The following is a 21071-nucleotide window of genomic DNA, read 5'->3' on the forward strand; positions in this document are numbered from 1 at the left end:
TGCATTCACTTGCTTGTGAATTGCTGGTGCTCCAGACAAATCTACACACTGATATCAGCATGTAAGAGTTCAGTTAAGATGTAATTTTCTTCACAGATGAGCTTCAGGAGAAAGAATTAGAAAATGATCGCCAATATCAAACAATTATTGATTTGAAAGGTGAGTTATAGCTTTGTAATTTGGTTGAAGAACCTGTTGTTATTGAGATCGTGTCAACTTGTATTTAATAAAGTATGCTGGATTGCTGTATTAAAATTCTAAGATATTAAAATATTAGATTGACCATGAAGTTGCTTTGTTTCTCAATGTAGATGACCTAAAGTCGTTAATGACAAGGCTTGAGGAGACAAAGGTATGACTTGACTTTGTATGGGTGATATTGGCCAAGTTGGCTTGACCGTCTCCTCCTTATGGCGTTTGTGTTGAACATTATGATGCTGATGATAAAGATGATAGTGTTTTTGATAACAATGATAGGGTGATGGTTGGAGAGCTTGTTGATAGGATAATATATGGTTGGTGCGAGTTGATTCTAAATAAATGTGCTGACTAACACTGATTATAATTCCTCTTTGCTTTGCAGCAAAATCAGAATGGAAGTGAAGAACTTGCTGCATGTAGATCTGAACTGAAGAAAGCGAAGGAGGAGATCGAGAAGGCCTGGGCATTGTACGACAAAGAGAAAGATCGCCTGGAGAAACTCAACTGGCAAATGACAGGTAAAGTGCTAAAATGTAGCGATTCAGTCGCATGCGAATATGATAGATTTGTTTGTTAACAGCATCTCGGATAGAATCTGAATTTTAGTGTGTGTCAGCCACACTACTTCACAAATATTCAAGTAAATAAAAAACTTTCCAAAGCGATCCGTTTGTGCTGTTTACCTAGTAGATGGGAACCAATTCCTAGAAAGAAGATTTGCGCTAACCCAGGGATAAATACGGCTATCTTGACATTTGATTGAAAAAAAAAATGATCATTTATTGTTGGGTTAACAGGCTTTCTTGGAACCCGGCCCTGATGTTGGTATTTAGCTGCATGTAAACTGCTGAAAAAGTCCAGACAGATCGATAAACTTACACCATTAATCTCAATTAAGATGACCTTATCTTCACAGATGAGCTCCAGGAGAAAGAGTTAGAAAATGATCGCCAATATCAAACAATTGTTGATTTGAAAGGTGAGCTATACTGTTATTATTGGAATTGTTTCAAGGGGTAGGGTATATGATTATATACTGGTACAGCTGCATCAAGATTGAATAAAGATAATAAAGACCTCAAATAACAAGAGTGAATACATATTTTCTGTAGATGAGCTGAAGTCATTGAAAGCAAGCCCTAAGGAGATAAAGGTAGGATTTGACTTGGTATGGGTGTTAATGGCCAAGTTGGTAGGACTTGACTTGAAATGGGTGTAAATGGCCAAGTTGGCTTAGTTCCTAGGACTTGACTTGGAATGGGTGATAATGGCCATGTTGGCTAAGTTGGTAGGACTTGACTTGGAATGGGTGTTAATGGCCAAGTTGGCTAAGTTGGTAGGACTTGACTTGGAATGGGTGATAATGGCCATGTTGGCTAAGTTGGTAGGACTTGACTTGGAATGGGTGTTAATGGCCAAGTTGATAGGACTTGACTTGAAATGGGTGTAAATGGCCAAGTTGGCTAAGTTCCTAGGACTTGACTTGAAATGGGTGATAATGGCCATGTTGGCTAAGTTGATAGGACTTGACTTGAAATGGGCGTTAATGGCCAAGTTGGCTAAGTTCGTAGGACTTGACCCTTTTGATCTGGTATCTAATCTTATTCAACCTGCCCAAATAAGCAGCCATGTTTGGACTATTATTTCATTAATTTTTACGACAAAGATGGTGATAATGATGATGATAGTTTTGATGGTTGTTGTGAGGTCATTCGAAATGAATGTGCTGAGTAACATTGATTGTCATTCCTCTTTCCTTTTTTAGCAAAATCAGAATGGATTAAGTGAAGAACTTGCTGCATGTAAATCTGAACTGGAGAAAGCGAAGGAGGAGATCGAGAAAGCCTGGGCATTATACGATAAAGAGAAAGATCGCCTGGAAAAAATCAACTGGCAAATGACAGGTAAAGTGCTGATATGTAATGCATTCACTTGCTTGTGAAGTGCTAAAATAGTACAGACAGATTTGCAGACTTAAACCATTAAATTAGATTTCAATTAAGGTGACCTTTTCTTCACAGATGAGCTCCAGGAGAAAGAGTTAGAAAATGATCGCCAGTATCAAAAAATTGTTGATTTGAAAGGTGAGTTTGCTAGGAATTGTTTTAAAGAGTTAATATAATGTGTGCTGAAGTTGCTGTATTAGGACCATGTTTTAAGATTATTTAAAAAAACTCAGATTAACCATGGAGTATACAATTTTTCTCAATGTAGATGAGCTGAAATCGTTAACTGCAAGCCTTGAAGAGAGGAAGGTAGGACTTGACTGGCTATGGATGGTTTTGACTGGATTGGCTCGCGTTGCCCCCTTTTCACTCCCCCTTATGGTTATAGTGATGATAATTATGATGATGGTGTTTATGATGGCAGAGATATCGGTGATGATGATTTTGATTATGACAATCATGATTATGATTATGATTATAATATTTTAAATATTTATTTTGGTATGCTGCTGCCGATGCTAATTATAATAACAACGATGATGATGACGATTGTGATGATGACGATTGTGATGATGATAGCTTTGATAGTTGCTGTGAGGTGATTCTAAATGACTGCTGAGTAACATTTATTATCATTTCTCTTTCCTTTTTCAGCAAAATCAGAATGGTAGTGAAGAACTTGCTACATGTAGATCTGAACTGGAGAAAGCAAAGGGGGAGATCGAGAAGGCCTGGACATTATACGACAAAGAGAAAGATCGCCTGGAAAAACTCAACGGCCAATTAATAGGTAAAGTGCTGGTATAATGGATTCAGTCGCATGTAATATGCTCTCAGGCATTTTTATGATAGTTACAGACTGCAGTCTTTTTGAAACATTGATGGTTTCGCTTTGCATTGGTTTACCTACCCTTCATGTCATATGACCATGTTCTCAATACAGACGAGCTGAAGTCTTTAACATCTGTTCTTGATGAGATGAAGAAAGAGTCCGAAAATGATGCTCAGTGTCAAAAAATTCTTGATTTGAAAGGTGAGTTGTAATGAGTGATGAAGGAATTCCAGAAACTGTTCCAGAGGACGAAGTATCCAGTTAGCTAACTGTTATATGTGTTCCCCATCTCAATGCTTTCTGTGTTGTATTTGTCTGTAGGCAAGCAAAAAGACCTAAGTATCCGGTTAGCTAACTGTTATATGTGTTCCCCATCTCAAATGCTTTCTGTGTTGTATTTGTCTGTAGGCAAGCAAGAAGACCTAAGTATCCAGTTAGCTAACCGTAACATGCAGATCATGGAGCTGCAGTGCACGGCCTACAAACAGGAAGACACCATCGCACTCTTGAACAGGGAAGTGGAGTACCAGCGGAAACGAGCTGAGAACATGGCAAATGATGCAAATAAGCTGAGAGAGGAGCGGGAGAGAAAGAAGTAAGCATGTGGATAGTGATGCCGTGATGCTGACTATGATGATGATAATAGGGACGATCATGATTATGATGGTAATTACTGATAAACTCTTTTCCTTATCTCTTGTCCTCTCAGAGATGCTGCCGCCGCTGACGGAGGAGGGGTCGTGTCTTCTGTCGCTGTCTTCACGCTCAAAGCAAAGGTTATTGAGCTGGAGAAGATGGTTGAGAAACTTAAAAAAGAAAATGAGCACCTAGAGAGAGACAGGGATCATCAAGCTCTGTTGAAGACTGACAGGGGGTAAGATTGTGCTAATATAGATCACAGACCGTCAGACAAGGGGTAAGGGTGTGTTAGTATAGATCACAGACCGTCAGACAAGGGGTAAGGGTGTGTTAGTATAGATCATAGACCGTAAGTCAAGGGTTAAGGGTGTGATATTATAGATCACAGACCGTCAGACAAGGGGTAAGGGTGTGTTAGTATAGATCACAGACCGTCAGACAAGGGGTAAGGGTGTGTTAGTATAGATCACAGACCGTCAGACAAGGGGGTAAGGGTGTGTAATATAGATCACAGACCGTAAGACAAGGGTTAAGGGTGTGTTAGTATAAATCACAGACCGTCAGATAAGGGCTAAGGGTGTGTTAGTATAGATCACAGACCGTCAGACAAGTGGTAAGATTGTGCTAATATAGATCACAGGCCGTCAGACAAGGGGGTATGGGCGTTTTAGTATAGATCACTGTTCGTCAGACAAGGAGGTAAGGGTGTGTCAGTATAGATCACAGATCGTCAGACAATTGGTAAGGGTGTGTTAGTATAGATCACAGATCGTCTGACAAGGGGTAAGGGTTTGTTAATATAGATCACAGACCGTAAGACAAGAGGTAAGGGTGTGTTAGTATAGATCACAGACCGACAGACAAGGGGTAAGGGTGTGTTAGTATAGATCACAGACCGTCAGACAAGGGGTAAGGGTGTGTTAGTATAGATTACAGACCGTAAGTCAAGGGTTAAGGGTGTGATAGTATAGATCACAGACCGTCAGACAAGGGGTGAGGGTGTGTTAGTATAGATCACAGACCGTCAGACAAGGGGTAAGGGTGTGTTAGTATAGATCACAGACCGTCAGACAAGGGGTAAGGGTGTGTTAGTATAGATCACAGACCGTCAGAAAAGGGGTAAGGGTGTGTTAGTATAGATCACAGACCGTAATACAAGGGTTAAGGGTGTGTTAGTATAGATCACAGACCGTCAGACAAGGGGTAAGGGTGTGTTAGTATAGATCACAGTCCGTCAGACAAGGGGGTAAGGGTGTGTTAGTATAGATCACAGACCGTCAGACAAGGGGTAAGGGTGTGTTAGTATAGATCACAGACCGTCAGACAAGGCGGTAAGGGTGTGTTAGTATAGATCACAGACCGTAATACAAGGGTTAAGGGTGTGTTAGTATAGATCACAGACCGTCAGACAAGGGGTAAGGGTGTGTTAGTATAGATCACAGTCCGTCAGACAAGGGGGTAAGGGTGTGTTAGTATAGATCACAGTCCGCCAGACAAGGGGGTAAGTGTGTGTTAGTATAGATCACAGACCGTCAGAAAAGGGGTAAGGGTGTGTTAGTATAGATCACAGACCGTCAGACAAGGGGTAAGGGTGTGTTAGTATAGATCACAGACCGTCAGACAAGGGGTAAGGGTGTGTTAGTATAGATCACAGACCGTCAGACAAGGCGGTAAGGGTGTGTTAGTATAGATCACAGACCGTAATACAAGGGTTAAGGGTGTGTTAGTATAGATCACAGACCGTCAGACAAGGGGTAAGGGTGTGTTAGTATAGATCACAGTCCGTCAGACAAGGGGGTAAGGGTGTGTTAGTATAGATCACAGTCCGCCAGACAAGGGGGTAAGTGTGTGTTAGTATAGATCACAGACCGTAATACAAGGGTTAAGGGTGTGTTAGTATAGATCACAGACCGTCAGACAAGTGGTAAGATTGTGCTAATATAGATCACAGGCCGTCAGACAAGGGGTAAGGGTTTGTTAGTATTGATCACAGACCGGTGGTAGGTTTGCTGGTATAGAATCACCCGACCATCCTTAATACATCCAGTACATTGTGCTTAATAATTAAATTCGAAATTGACATTTGTACTTCGTTGTACCTTTATCCAGACACCAGATTAGACGCCTCGAGGGAGAGATCTACCAGTTGCAAGGGAAGCTGCGAAAATATCGAGGCGAAAGACCTGTATTAGGTGAGGGCTAGCTGAGGGCGCTAAACACAAAAAAAGTGATTTACAACAAAGAACGTGCTCACTTGATATCTAAGAACTCATTTAGCTCATTAGGCTAGAAGTATGTAGTTGTAACAGTAGTTTTGTAAAGCTTTACGATAATCTAGATTCCGTCTGGCACACGTACCTAAATACAGCTAGTTAGTTCAAATGGGGTGTTTTCCAGAAACGAAGCGACCTCTCAAAGGCAACGGACGACGCCGCCGCCGAGGGCAATAGAATAAAAGAAAGTGTGTTCGCGCTTGGCGATCAATCCCAAGCTATTTGCGATGGAATAAGCATGACATTATGGTCAGGAACAGATGAAAATAAACTAAGGACATTACTGTCCACTATATCGATAGACCGTGAAACTTTTCACTTCGTGCTCTGGAGAAAAACGACTTAAATGTACCATACCGAACGTATTCTATTGAATTCTTAATCCATTTCCATGATTTGGTGAACGTTTTGTTATATTTATTTCACAGAGACGAGCAACAGACTTCAAGATGTAGCTCAGGAGTCCGATTTATCAACAATCAAGTCCAAATCCGCACAGGAGCTTGAGGCGGAAAACCGGCGCGCGCATTCCAGTTGGCTATCTCCTTCCAAGACCAAGGACTTAATGGAAAAGGAGTCGCCACTGGAGCAACTCCAAGACCAATGTAAACAACAATAGACGGTCTCTGTGGACCCCACTGGAACAATTCCAAGACCAATGTAAACAACAATAGACGGTCTCTGTGGACCCCACTGGAACAATTCCTAGACCAATGCAAACAGCAATCGGCGGTCCCTGGCGATAACAGTTTTATTGTATTTTTGACCACGAAACAGAAGTTGACATCAGAAGTCTTGTTTTGAAAGAAATGAAATCATGATTCCTGGAAGAACTAGCTTCCAAGAAAAACAAAGAAACAATTGTTCAAAGCATATTGACAAACATCTATTTCAAATAAGGTTGCACTCGAAGAATCCTTGTATCGTAAATAAATGGAATCCTGGTCTCTGAAAACCACTTGATTTTTATTCAGGCATGCATACACGAATTCATTTTTTTACTTGGTTTTGTTTATCTTCAATTTTATTCGCTTATTTATTTGATACCCATGAAGCACCGCGGGCTACGACAGATGGATTCCCTGTATGGAACCTTATTCGTTATAGGTGCAAACAGGACATATATTGTTTTTAATAAATAACCCTATCAATCATTCTCGCCTTTTTGTGTGTGTGCGTGTGTGTGTGTGCTAACACGGATCCCCCATATTGTCTGACAGTCCGCTGGCCATGGGTATTGCAGGTCAGGAGAATGACCCCTCCGCCCCAAAACCGTTGTCTTGCTTTGAGATAGCGTCAGGAGCACGATATTTGATAGAGTGCCTGAAAAGGGTATTAGTCCCTATCTTATTAGAAGAACCCACGCGCCCGTTCCTTCCCTCTTCACCCCATCGCGGGAGAATAACTCGCTCATCTTTGCCAGGGTTGAACAGACCTTGAAAATACAGTAAGTCCTTGAAAATACATTTCCGATTTTGAGGTATCGAGTTTACTCGTAAACGTTATAGTCCTTGAAAAGTCCTGGAATTTTCTTAAACACGAGGTTCCGGTATAAAAGGCGAACCCCAACAGTTCGCGGGGGGTCTCATTGTCACTCAACCGCCTGGATTCCATGATTCCTACGAGTTTGAGCTTTCACATCCTTCAAAAGCCGATAAAAAGGTACGAAAACACTTTTCTTGCAATTCTGTTATTTCTTTTTAGCAAAAAGCTCATAATTCAATTTTATTTTTAGTGACAAACGCTTAGTCCGGTCAAGCTAGTAAGCGCCTTGGTACGAGGCAGCCGAATGTAACTTACTATTCTCACTGGACTCATAATAGGATATATATAGCCCCGTGCGAATTTTCGCTTGACTGACTATAAGGAAATTTGAAATCGACTTTCTGACATTTCCTTTGTCTTGAAGTCAATCGAGCAAGAATTCGCCAGCAATGCTGGCTTGTGCTTGCGCAGTTTGCACGGGACTTTAAACACGTTGTTCAGCTATAAAAGGAAAAACTCCTCCCACCCCCGGGCTCAAGAACAATCAGTTATCAATCAGCCGTCAATGAGTCAACATGTCAGGACCATTGCTCTGAGCGCTTAATTTAAATTTCATATTATAAACCAAAATAAATATCAGTCCTAGAGTTATCCATCTAAAAATGTTTCTATCTATCGTAAAATAATGCTATACCAAGCTGTATGCACTCTAAAATACGAGCATTTTCATCAAAGCGCGAGAAAAATTTATGCAGATGCGTTAGATTATGGATAGCGCAAAATTTAAAATTGAAAAGCAAATCACAAAGTTATCAATCTCTTAACACAACTGTCTTCATGTTACTTGTGCAAAAATAGTTTTATTTCAGCCGACTTAGGCTCAGAGATCAACAATTTTACAGGAGACTTATAATTTGTGACTGTTAGCGTGGCAGTGTTCTGAATAATATAATTGTTGATTTAGGCAATGCCTAAAAGCGGAGCCAGCATTGAACACCTTCTGTGTTGACTGATTGAGGTATTTTGGGGGGACCTAGGATCCTGCTCTTTACTGAGATTTATTTATTGTACCAACCAAATGGATCCAGGCCTTATTCAATAATATAAATTATGCAGTACATCAAAGTTAACAAACACAATTCCTGGTGTGAATATGGCTGTCAAAGTTGTCAAGAGTCTAATGGTAAATTCTTATGTCCCATCATAGAAGTTCCATTATAAATATTTTTTTTAATCAAAACAATACTCCGACAAGCTTTGCCCTTGTGCAGAATAGGTCATGGATGTAACAGCATTCCAAAGATTTGAAATAATATATTTAGACTGTTTAGATGCCATTGCTGTAATTTTTATGTATTGATTTAGTGGCGATTCTCTCCTTCATTGGACCGAATATTCAGAAAAATGTCTGGAAATTAAAATTCAAAAATATATCTCCTTTCATGCATTACATATTGGTGCACCCACCATTTACCATATAGTGGCCTTGTTGTTGGTGGCCTACTCCAAAATGAATGCAATGAAGAAAAAACAGATTGATTTTGAAAGCAAATCCTAAAAAAAACATCTAAGGCATAACTGACAGTGCTAAAATGCTAACTTCTAATTTCAAACCAAACCCTTTCATTGATCTATGTTTGGGGTAGAGAGGAAGGAAAGAATATCAATTGACTAAAAAATAGTCGACAGGGGAGGAGATATAAAAAGAATTGACTCAACTTGAAAGGTTGGTTGAAAAAAATATAACAGTAATGAAAATAAGTTGATTGAGCATTTCTTGACATTTCCCCTTTCCCATTATCTCAACCCTTTCATCACCACAGGCCTCTAAACAGAACAGAATTCTATTATTGAAAAAGAACAAGGTTGTTGCTAGTGTTATAAAGTTTAAGTATCTTGCCCTAAAAAACCCTTCCCTTAATAAAAGTTTCATTAATGTACATTTGTAATGCTACATTCTGACAAGCTTTGTCCTTGCGAAGAACAAGTAATGGATGAAACAGGATTTCAAAGATAGAATATAGTGTCAGACACAATTTTAAAAAAGATGCAATACTGAAGTTTTAATGTACCATTTTAAGTGGTGATTTTCCATCCCCATGGGAATTAATATCTACAAATATACATCCAGTAATGCATTATATTTTGGTGTTTTTAGAAACCCTGGATCCAACCATTCCAATGAAATAACTCTAAACCTGTAAAATAAATGTAATGGAAAAGAGAATTGGAAAGGAAATCCTAAAAAGAAGATTTAAGTGAAACTACTAAATTAAAATTTCCAATTTAAAAATCAAATCTGTTTATTAATTTATTTTTGGTGTAGAGGGGAAATAGCAAAGAGCATCAATTGCATAAAAATAGTCAACAGGGAGAAGGAAAGGAAGAAATATGACTCTTCTTTAAATGTTGAGTAATTCTTGAAGTTCGACTGATCTAACTCGATCCAGTGTGTTTTGGGGTGAAGAGAGCTTTCGTTTATCAGTTCGCGGTAATCAGCTGGGCATTCAAGGACCTCTTCTCTGCGTATAAGCTTTTCGCACCTGCCGGCGTCACGATCGACCGCGCCATATGAGTGTCCGGAAACAAAAAATTTATAGTCAATTCGTCGTCTGATGCCACTTTCCACTAGATGCTCTAGAAATAGCGCGACAGTATAGTTCTTGTTTTGGAAACGAGCGTTGTCCGCCCAGAAAATGTTCCATCCCATATTGTCTTGTTCTACTCGTGTTGAGTGATAATATATACAACTCAGAAGACTATCAGGATTCTTTGAAGCGACGCTTTCTGGCCAAATGTAAGTAGTTGTTATTCCAGTGGCTCCGCTGTGAATTCCGAAACCGTAAGTAGCCAGTTTGCTTGCGTAGTAGCTATCTTGAGTTGTAATCTTAGGGCACGTGATGCTTTTGTGGAAATCAAAATGGAAGCCTGAAACGCCATCTCTTGGTGCCTTGACCGACATGACACGGAAAAATGTCTCAAATAAGTGCATACACGCAGGTTTTTCCCCTCATGTCGCCTCAACCATGTGCGCACCTTTTCACCAGTAGAAGCAATACATAAAAACAACAACAACAAACAGACAGACAATGAGCGCGCAAATTCGAAATTCGAAAGCAAACACATCAAGACCTATCTAGGAAGCGCGCGCGCCATTTCCATCAACTGTTTGCTGTCGAGTGCGCGCGTTGTTTTGCCTTCGTGATTTTGAATATACGGATATAAGAGTTTAGTAGGGCGTTTCTCCAATCATTTTAGTATGGATAGCAATATTGGTTTTGGTTACAATTTTGACAAGATTGCCGACACACGCCGCCCAGCAATTCTGACGCGGGCAGCCAATTGCCTAGAAGTAGGGTCAAAACGATCAAGAGCGTCCGTTCAAAAAAAACTGAAGCCAAGAAAGAATCGACCCTTCAAGGACGTTGAATTTATGAGCTTAGAATGCTGCCCTCGAAACAATTGCCTGCTAGACCACGGAAGGGACGTTATCAAATCGATAAGGGACAACTACGACAGAATGGCATACAGGGATCAGAATATGCACCTTTGTGCACTGATCGATGTCTCTTGTGCGGAAAGAGGAATATTATAAGCTACCATATGAAGGACAACACGGGGCTAAAAAAGTAAAAATATGCAAAGTGGCCTTCATGAGAGTCTTCGGCATAGGAAAGAAGAAGATATCGGTGCTCTTGAAAAGGTCCAGCCATTTTCTGGGTATGTTCTCGAAGACCAGAGGCGTTTCACACGAAACCAGAGAAAAATCCCACTTCGAATCAAAGCAGAGGTATCGTTTCACTAAACTTGAATTGACTGACTGACTGACTGACTGACTGACTGACTGTTGATTGATTGATTGATTTACTGACTCACTGTTTGAATGATTGATTGATTGACTCATTGATTAAGTGACTGATGATTGTGCGTGTTTCTTTTTTCTTCACTTTTCCAGGTCGTTGAGAGTTTCAGAAGCTATGACAGGTCACAGTCCCATTATACGCGCGCGCATTTACAAAGGAGAAGCAATACTTGTCATCTAATCTGAGTCTTTCACAATTATGGCGGGATTTTTTAGCCAAGAAAGGCATTGGAAGGGCCGACATCGCTCCCTTGAGTTTTACTTCTTATAGGAGAATATTCAAAACGTTTAGCCTCTCGTTCCGTAAGCCTCACGTGGACACCTGCCCTAATTGCGACAGTTTCCAGATTATTATCAGGCATGGCAACGCCGCCGTGGAACGTGCAGAGTCAGAGGAGGCCAAAATGGAACACCTAAAAAAGGAGATATACATTATGACTGTATAAATTTTGACATGAATGTCTTGCCCCGTACAAGAAATAACAAGATTTCGACCTGGCAATTACCATGCCGTATTACCCGCCTCTGTGGCGATAGAAAAAAACGAGAAATATCAGGAATTTCTTTGCTTTTTGTATTATCTCAAAAGCTAAGAATTAATATTGAAGAAATAAAAAGTTTGACATTGAGTTGTGATGCGTGTGTTTTTTTCTTTGTTTTATTTTATTTGTGTGTGTGGGGGGGGATTTTTGGCTAGTCGCTCACCGTCAACAGTTACCGAATATCATTGGTCCTGTTCCAAATTTGAACGAAAAAGTCTATACTCAATACTTTATGTAGACAGCAGTGTAGACCAGCGTTACAAAATCTCCACTTGGCGGCCAAAAAGTGAGTCGTTTCCTATTTAGGAATTTTCTCATACTATGCTTTTTCCATGTGATACCTATGACTGCGTACCCCCCCCCCCCCCCCTACGGCCAATCCTGGGCCTACGCCCGTGCTCGATACACGGTTCTAAAATGTCATGACATTTCATAGATCTTAGATAAGCTGGCATGCGCATTGGATCAACGATTTCAGCTTTAATTGCACTAGTCTGATGAAATAGATGTGTTTCTGATGTTTACTTAATTACAGACAGACGGACAGACGGACGGACGGACGGACGGACAGATGTTGGATTATTAAAACCAATTGCAGTAGTGACTGAATTGCTGGGTCCGTCAGCGCCAGCAACAATTACACACATTGATATTTTACAGAAATAAAGTCATTGAACCTATGTGTGTGTCCTATCTGATGTCTTAAAGCATTAGATGGCAGGTTATAACTGCCAGTATTTTGCTGTGGTGTTGGGATAATGTTCTCGAGGGAAGGAAGAAGACGGGCCCGCACAATTAATTTCTTGCATGCAGCGTCTCTCCTATCACTAAGAGACTTGAGAACAGGCATGTCCAACCCTCTCCCCCTCCCCGAACCCCAACCCTAACTTCAACCCACCCCTCCCTCCTGGCCGCAAAAAAGTTGGTCATTTCTTATTGAAAGACTAGATAGACAGTTGGTACAGAATAGAAGCTATTGTATTAGTAAATGTGAACTTTAGAAGCACACTAGCATACACACATTGGCACCAGTCGGGCCAAGACGGGACGCTAGCACAGTCTTTTACCCGTGCAGTTCGGCAACCATGGACAGCTGTTTCGTCCTTATTAGGACTCGTCAGCATGGCATAGCCGGTTTGCCTCAGTTAAACTTCATCGGCAAAAAAAAACTGCAGGGCGACTTTGACTCGAACGAAGTGCTTTAAACCACAGCTTAGATCCATGTGGGACCTAGAACTGCGACCGGGCTAGCGTGATGCCAATTGTGCGGATCACGCATGCGACCTTTGCTAGTCTAAAACTCTGTCGGATAGCCAAACTATCCTTGCGAGTATGTATACATAAATGTGAACTCTAGAAGCACACTAGCATACACACATTGGCACCAGTCGGGCCAAGACGGGACGCTAGCACAGTCTTTTACCCGTGCAGTTCGGCAACCATGGACAGATGTTTCGTCCTTATTAGGACTCGTCAGCATGGCATAGCCGGTTTGCCTCAGTTAAACTTCATCTTCTTCTTTTTTGCCTTTTTTCTTCCCTAATTTGATGTCCTGTACACAATAAAAGACAATGCGCCCGTGCGTTACGATGCCACGCGCCGACATAGCGAGCCCCCAAGGGACTGAAGACGCCCAAATAGACCTGTATTTTTTTCACCCTCTATCTCAGCGAGCTGTGCGTGGCGTAACCGTATTACAGGCCTGGGATCCTGGTTATTGTCCTCCCCATTAATGCGCGGGTCGGAATACCTTGCAAGAGTGTTGTACAGCATATTCGCCGGAAATATCGGTGATTGGGGCCTTCGGGTTCTTTACAGCCTTCCGTAAAAGCCTTGTGCTGCCATACCGATTGGGTAATCCGTATCTATGGTTTTCTTTTTGTTCTTCAGGCCGGGTTCGAACCCAGGCCTATGGCATTAAAAAAAATTTTTTTTCAATTCTATTTTCTTACTTAGTGCTAAGTCCCCTCAATCCTGCATAGTTTTGCGCAAAAATAATAAAAAAAAAAACAGATACAAAAAAGGGAAGCATACATAGAATGCTTAATTGGTGGAGAGAAGGGGGGAATTCAGGTAATCTAGATTTCTTATTACCATAATGCCAACAAAAGCAGAGGGGAGGGGCACTCTCTTAATACAATATTGCAGTTGTTACCTATTATTGAATAAGTTGGTAACATGTCTTGTTTATCAAACAAGGTCTATTTGTGAGACAAGCAAACTCGAGGAAGAGTGTGAAAAGAACAGGTGAGTGTTAAAAGACAAAAAAATATCTGATTAGAAAACTACTGTAGATTCCTCTGCACCTAGATAATAACAAACATTTTGTTTGTTATTTAGGAGGGAAGAGACAAGCTCTACGAGGTCAATGAGAAGTATCTATTACTCTTCTCAATTATACAAGTAGTAAATAATATTTTTTTAAAAACTACTGTAATTTAGTAAGTATAAGTAAGTAAATCCTAAAACATGTATAGTGTACAACACACTGGATATTCCATGGCTATTGACTGTTTTCCACTCACATGTTTTTACATTTTTAACAAGTATACAACTTCATTCTGGTACATCTTGTGGTGACTGTGCCATCTTTAGGGCCACACCCAAAGCACCTGTGCACCCCATCCACCTAAGGACATCAACTGCACATGTGTTCCTGATGAATTCCATGATTCCGAGTTGGGTGTGGCCCCTCTGGATGTTGATATGTCAACCTCACAGCCACATGAAAGAAATGCCTAATATCGAATGCCCTACAGTGAGTGTTTTGCAGTAAAGATGGTTTCTGTTAGAAGGTAAAATTTTTTCTAAATAATTGTAATCATAGCTATGGTCACACTGTGTGCATAGAACTGTAAATGAAAAGAAAGATAAGAAAGAAAAATAAATATATATTTGCAGTCAAACTACAGAATTGCATGATAATCTTCAATATATTGAATAAAAGACTGCAAAACCAACATCTGTTGTACTAGTTGTTTGGCTATTTTGAGCTGAATCCCCCCCCAAAAAAAGAAATAATAATAATAAATCAAACTCCAAATAGCACGAAAACAACAGAGACCCACCACCACCTATTTTGATTTGTTTACAGCCCTTTAAAGGGGCAGTGTCGTGGTAATAGCTTTGCAATAGCTCTCTGTCCCTGATACAATGAATTTCAGTGAAATTCTAATACTGACTTATGAGCTTTTGGTACATGTGGGAGACTTAAATTCAAAGAAAATGACCACAAACTGTCAATAAACATAGTTTTCAATAAAATATTATATTATGTCAACAAGGTATTGACAGCTTTAAAAAAAGGTCAACTGTTTGTAGCTAAATAAAAAGCTAAGCTTACAATAAACACTGACTCGAGACATGTGCAGTACCATGACGCTGCACCTTTAAAGTGAAATAAAGCCTTACTTAGTCAGCGCAGACAGTATTGCTAATTTTGTCAATATTCTATGCGATTTTACGACCCCCTTCCCCCTTACGTCTTTAATTGCATTTTTGATTTTTTAATGGATATTTAGGCCGGTATGTAGGTTAATAAGCTTTACAAAGAAAAAGAGAATCGCCAAATCCCTTGTTATTTATTTTTATTTGTTTTATGATTTTTACATGATATCAAAACAACGGTTCCAAGAACAACGTCTTTTTTCTTCTTTTTTCTTTTTTCTTCCCTAATTTGACATGTCTTTGTTTATCAAACAAGGTCTATTTCTGAGACAAGCAAACTCAAGGGAGAGCTGTTGAAATAACAGGGGAATGTTGAAGGAAAAACAATTATCTGATTAAAAAACTACTGTAGATTCCTTTGCACGAAGATAATAACAAACATAATTTTGATTGTTATTTAGGAGGAACGAGACGAGTTCTACAACATACTATGAAAAGTATGTATTACTCATCTAAATTATACAAGTAAAAAATTCTATTTAAAAAAAATACTGTAAGTAATTAGGTAAATCCTAAAACATGTATAACATGTACAACACACTAAAAACTCCATGGCTATTGACTGTTTTCTACTCACATGTTTTTCTCACTTTCTCACTTGGTGAAGCCCAGACAAGGAATTATCCCATTGAATCAACCTCAGCGTGCAAACATCCATGAGCACAGCATTAATTATGCCCAAAAAGACTTCATGATGTCCTAAGGCACTCTCCAGATGTGAAAAAGCTGTAATTTTTAAGCAAATTACAAGCAAAACTGTTATAAGCAACAGGCTGTAGCAGTGCCGTCGCTACAAAGAAAAGGCACCGCAGTGCATTGTTGGAAACTTCAAGGCATACCGTCTTGGGTCAGCGGTGGCTTAGCTTAACTGGTAGTGTTGGACTTGAAATAGGGGGGGAGGTTTCTTTTTTCAGTCTGTTTTTCTTACAATGTTGCTCAAAAGTTCCCAGAAGCGAAAGGGTTAAAGTGAAATACAGCTATACTTAGTCAGCGTAGACAGTATTGCTGATTTTGTCCATATTCTATGCGATTTTACAAACCTCTCCCCCTTACGTCTTTCATTGCATTTATTATTATTTTTTTTTAATGAATATTTAGGCCGGTGAATAGCTTAATAAGCTCTACAAAGAAAAATAGAATCGCCAAATCGCACTCTATTTATTTCTATTTATTTTTATTAAAAAAACGGTTCCTAAAAAAACGTTTTTCTTTCTTCGCTTGTTTGATGTCCTGTACACGGTAAAAGACACTGCGCCCGTGCGTTACGATGCCACGCGCCGACATAGCGAGCCCCCAAGGGACTGAAGACGCCCAAATAGACCTGTATTTTTTTTCACCCTCTATCTCAGCGAGCTGTGAGTGGCGTAACCGTATTACAGGCCTGGGATCCTGGTTATTGTCCTCCCCATTAATGCGCGGGTCGGAATACCTTGCAAGAGTGTTGTACAGCATATTCGCCGGAAATATCGGTGCTTGGGGCCTTCGGGTTTTTTACAGCCTTCCGTAAAAGCCTTGTGCTGCCATACCGATTGGGTAATCCGTATGTATGGTTTCCGTTTTGTTTTTCAGGTCGGGTTCGATCCCATGCCAATGGCCTTTTTTCTTTTTTTTTTCTATTCATTTTTTTTTTCGTAGAGCTTAACCCCACTCACTCCTGCGTAGTTTTCGGGAAAATAATAAGAAGAAAAAAACAAAAACAAAAAACAAAAACAAAAAACAGACCATCCAAACAACCGTCTGACTTTGGGGAGAGGAGTGTTGACTGGCCCTCCCCCTCGTGAATTTTTCTCCGGATCTCCGGATCAATTCCGTAATGGCATCCATCGGAGTATGGAAATGGACCTGGAGGATACAAGCCTGGTATACATCATACATCTAGCAAAATGAGCTTGCTAGATTTACTGATGTCAACATTAGAAGGGGGAGGGACACTCTTTTCATACAGTACAATATTGCAGTTGTTACCTATTATTGAATAAGTGGGTAACATGTCTTTGTTTATCAAACAAGGTCTATTTCTGAGACAAGCAAACTCAAGAGAGAGCTGTTGAAATAACAGGGGAGTGTTGAAGGAAAAACAATTATCTGATTAAAAAACTACTGTAGATTCCTTTGTACGAAGATAATAACAAACATAATTTTGATTGTTATTTAGGAGGAACGAGACGAGTTCTACAACATACTATGAAAAGTATGTATTATTCATCTAAATTATACAAGTAAAAAATTCTATTAAAAAAAATACTGTAAGTAATTAGGTAAATCCTAAAACATGTATAACATGTACAACACACTAAAAACTCCATGGCTATTGACTGTTTTCTACTCACATGTTTTTACAGTATATACAATTTCATTCTGGTACATCTTGTGGTCACTGTGCCATCTTCAGGGCCACACCCAAAGCACCTGTGCACCCCATCCACCTAAGGGTGTCGGCTGCACAGGTGTTCCTGATGAAAGAGGGTAAGGAGGGCAGGAAAAGGTTCTGCGACACCTTGCTTTTATGGACCCCTATGATTCCGAGGTGGGTGTGGCCCCTGTAGATGTTGACAGGTCAACCTCACAGCCACATGAAAGAAATGCCTAATATCTTATGCTTTACAGTGAGTGTTTTGCAGTCAAGTTGGTTTCTGTTAGTGGGTAAAAATTATTATAAATAATTGTAATCATGACTATGGTCACACTGTACATATAGAACTGTAAATGAATAGAAAAAAAGTATATATTTCCAGTCAAACTACAGAATTGCATGATAACCTTGAAAGTATTGAATAAAAGACTGCAAAACCAACATCTTTTGTACTAGTTGCTTAGTTGGTTGAATTGACCACGGGCAATTTTAAGCTGAATTCCTCCTTCCCCCACCCCCCCCCCCCCCCCACCCCAGAAAAAATAATAATAAAAGAAAACTAAAACTAAAACAAAACCAACAGAGACCCCCTCCAGCTATTTTCTCTTCTTTTTTTTTACAGCTATTTAAAGGGGCAGTGCCATGGTAAGTGCTTTCAATAGCTCTCTGAACCTGACAAAATGAAATTTAGTAAACTCTAATACTGACTTATGAGCTTTTGGTACATGTGGGGGACTTAAATTCAAAGAAAATGACCACAAACTGTCAATAAACATAGTTTCTATAAAATATTGCTTTCAATAAAATATTGCATATTATTTTAACAAGGTATTGACAGCTTTTAAAAAGTTCAACTATTTGTAGGCGATTAAAAGCCTACAATAAACACTGACATGCGCAGTACCATGACGCTGTCCCTTTAAGTCTTTCATTGCCATAACGCCCTGAGACGCCTGTAAAATATAGGCCCAACTCCAAAACGTCAAAAATGCAAACTAAACATCACCAGACCCGGATACTCATAGATTCATCCAAGGCATAGACGACCTGCAAAAGCGCATCTAAGCAATGTAATAGAATTGACTCTTTTGTCAAAATATCAACCTTAATTGCTGAGCAATTCGTAATAAAATGCTTTAACTTAGAAACATTTCTTACCAAAAAAGACACAAAATTCCGAACTACAAATAGAGACAAGCAAACACAGATCAAGTCACCAATAGATACCTTTATTGCGCTCCGTCAGGTACCATTTTACAGCAATCAGTCACAATAATCAATGCTAGAACCTCCATTAGAAGCGAGTCACCATTGTTAGCCTATTTTGCATGCCTGCACTGCATCATGGGAGTCTTGGAAACACCTTGACAGACAGGCGGGCAATCTCCTCCCCCAGAATCATAACAGTTTTTTTTATAAGTCTCTTTGCCCCGAAGCCAAACAAAACATTTCCAGGTCCAAGGAGCCCAGAATAAGCCTGAAAACAATTTTTGAATAAGGTTGGGTAGCAAAGATGGCCCACAATGGAGAGTATGAGGACATTCACCAGAAAATTCCTTTCTCACTTGGTGAAGCCCAGACAAGGAATTATCCCATTGAATCAACCTCAGCGTGCAAACATCCATGAGCACAGCATTAATTATGCCCAAAAAGACTTCATGATGTCCTAAGGCACTCTCCAGATGTGAAAAAGCTGTAATTTTTAAGCAAATTACAAGCAAAACTGTTATAAGCAACAGGCTGTAGCAGTGCCGTCGCTACAAAGAAAAGGCACCGCAGTGCATTGTTGGAAACTTCAAGGCATACCGTCTTGGGTCAGCGGTAGCTTAGCTTAACTGGTAGTGTTGGACTTGAAATAGGGGGGGGAGGTTTCTTTTTTCAGTCTGGTTTTCTTACAATGTTGCTCAAAAGTTCCCAGAAGCGAAAGGGTTAAAGTGAAATACAGCTATACTTAGTCAGCGTAGACAGTATTGCTGATTTTGTCCATATTCTATGCGATTTTACAAACCTCTCCCCCTTACGTCTTTCATTGCATTTATTATTTTTTTTTAATGAATATTTAGGCCGGTGAATAGCTTAATAAGCTATACAAAGAAAAATAGAATCGCCAAATCGCACTCTATTTATTTCTATATATTTTTATTAAAAAAACGGTTCCTAAAAAAACGTTTTTCTTTCTTCGCTTGTTTGATGTCCTGTACACGGTAAAAGACAATGCGCCCGTGCGTTACGATGCCACGCGCCGACATAGCGAGCCCCCAAGGGACTGAAGACGCCCAAATAGACCTGTATTTTTTTCACCCTCTATCTCAGCGAGCTGTGCGTGGCGTAACCGTATTACAGGCCTGGGATCCTGGTTATTGTCCTCCCCATTAATGCGCGGGTCGGAATACCTTGCAAGAGTGTTGTACAGCATATTCGCCGGAAATATCGGTGCTTGGGGCCTTCGGGTTCTTTACAGCCTTCCGTAAAAGCCTTGTGCTGCCATACCGATTGGGTAATCCGTATGTATGGTTTCCGTTTTGTTTTTCAGGTCGGGTTCGATCCCATGCCAATGGCCTTTTTTCTTTTTTTTTTCTTTTCATTTTTTTTTTTCGTAGAGCTTAACCCCACTCACTCCTGCGTAGTTTTCGGAAAAATAATAAGAAGAAAAAAACAAAAACAAAAAACAAAAACAAAAAACAGACCATCCAAACAACCGTCTGACTTTGGGGAGAGGAGTGTTGACTGGCCCTCCCCCTCGTGAATTTTTCTCCGGATCTCCGGATCAATTCCGTAATGGCATCCATCGGAGTATGGAAATGGACCTGGAGGATACAAGCCTGGTATACATCATACATCTAGCAAAATGAGCTTGCTAGATTTACTGATGTCAACATTAGAAGGGGGAGGGACACTCTTTTCATACAGTACAATATTGCAGTTGTTACCTATTATTGAATAAGTGGGTAACATGTCTTTGTTTATCAAACAAGGTCTATTTCTGAGACAAGCAAACTCAAGAGAGAGCTGTTGAAATAACAGGGGAGTGTTGAAGGAAAAACAATTATCTGATTAAAAAACTACTGTAGATTCCTTTGCACGAAGATAATAACAAACATAATTTTGATTGTTATTTAGGAGGAACGAGACGAGTTCTACAACATACTATGAAAAGTATGTATTACTCATCTAAATTATACAAGTAAAAAATTCTATTTAAAAAAAATACTGTAAGTAATTAGGTAAATCCTAAAACATGTATAACATGTACAACACACTAAAAACTCCATGGCTATTGACTGTTTTCTACTCACATGTTTTTACAGTATATACAATTTCATTCTGGTACATCTTGTGGTCACTGTGCCATCTTCAGGGCCACACCCAAAGCACCTGTGCACCCCATCCACCTAAGGGTGTCGGCTGCACAGGTGTTCCTGATGAAAGAGGGTAAGGAGGGCAGGAAAAGGTTCTGCGACACCTTGCTTTTATGGACCCCTATGATTCCG

General features: G+C 39.9%; 2 protein-coding genes across 10 annotated transcripts in view; one reads left to right on the plus strand and one right to left on the minus strand.

Annotated features, from left to right (window-relative positions):
* Positions 1–7045, plus strand: part of LOC5502284 (kinesin-like protein KIN-7I) — a 30414-nt gene extending 23369 nt beyond the window's left edge. For 5 of the 9 annotated variants that reach the window (XM_048734200.1, XM_048734198.1, XM_048734197.1 and 2 more), the window contains 14 exons: positions 97–159; positions 312–352; positions 584–719; positions 1118–1180; positions 1314–1354; positions 1967–2105; positions 2223–2285; positions 2416–2456; positions 2802–2937; positions 3091–3180; positions 3388–3574; positions 3689–3853; positions 5728–5810; positions 6320–7045. In XM_048734200.1, coding sequence (XP_048590157.1) covers positions 97–159; positions 312–352; positions 584–719; positions 1118–1180; positions 1314–1354; positions 1967–2105; positions 2223–2285; positions 2416–2456; positions 2802–2937; positions 3091–3180; positions 3388–3574; positions 3689–3853; positions 5728–5810; positions 6320–6510 — 1439 coding nt within the window. In that variant the 3' untranslated portion in view covers positions 6511–7045. The remainder of the gene's footprint in view (positions 1–96; positions 160–311; positions 353–583; positions 720–1117; positions 1181–1313; positions 1355–1966; positions 2106–2222; positions 2286–2415; positions 2457–2801; positions 2938–3090; positions 3181–3387; positions 3575–3688; positions 3854–5727; positions 5811–6319) is intronic. The other 4 variants (XM_048734204.1, XM_048734203.1, XM_048734202.1 and 1 more) reach the window with 4 other exon arrangements.
* A 2509-nt stretch (positions 7046–9554) lies between these two features.
* LOC125573898 lies at positions 9555–10552 on the minus strand. Its single transcript, XM_048734711.1, has one exon. It carries the CDS (start codon positions 10366–10368, stop codon positions 9688–9690), a length of 681 nt encoding a protein of 226 aa, XP_048590668.1. The 5' UTR covers positions 10369–10552; the 3' UTR covers positions 9555–9687.
* Positions 10553–21071: the final 10519 nt, after the last annotated feature.

This window comes from Nematostella vectensis, chromosome 11 (assembly GCF_932526225.1).
Source record: "Nematostella vectensis chromosome 11, jaNemVect1.1, whole genome shotgun sequence".
NCBI classification, from domain to species: Eukaryota; Metazoa; Cnidaria; class Anthozoa; order Actiniaria; family Edwardsiidae; genus Nematostella; species Nematostella vectensis.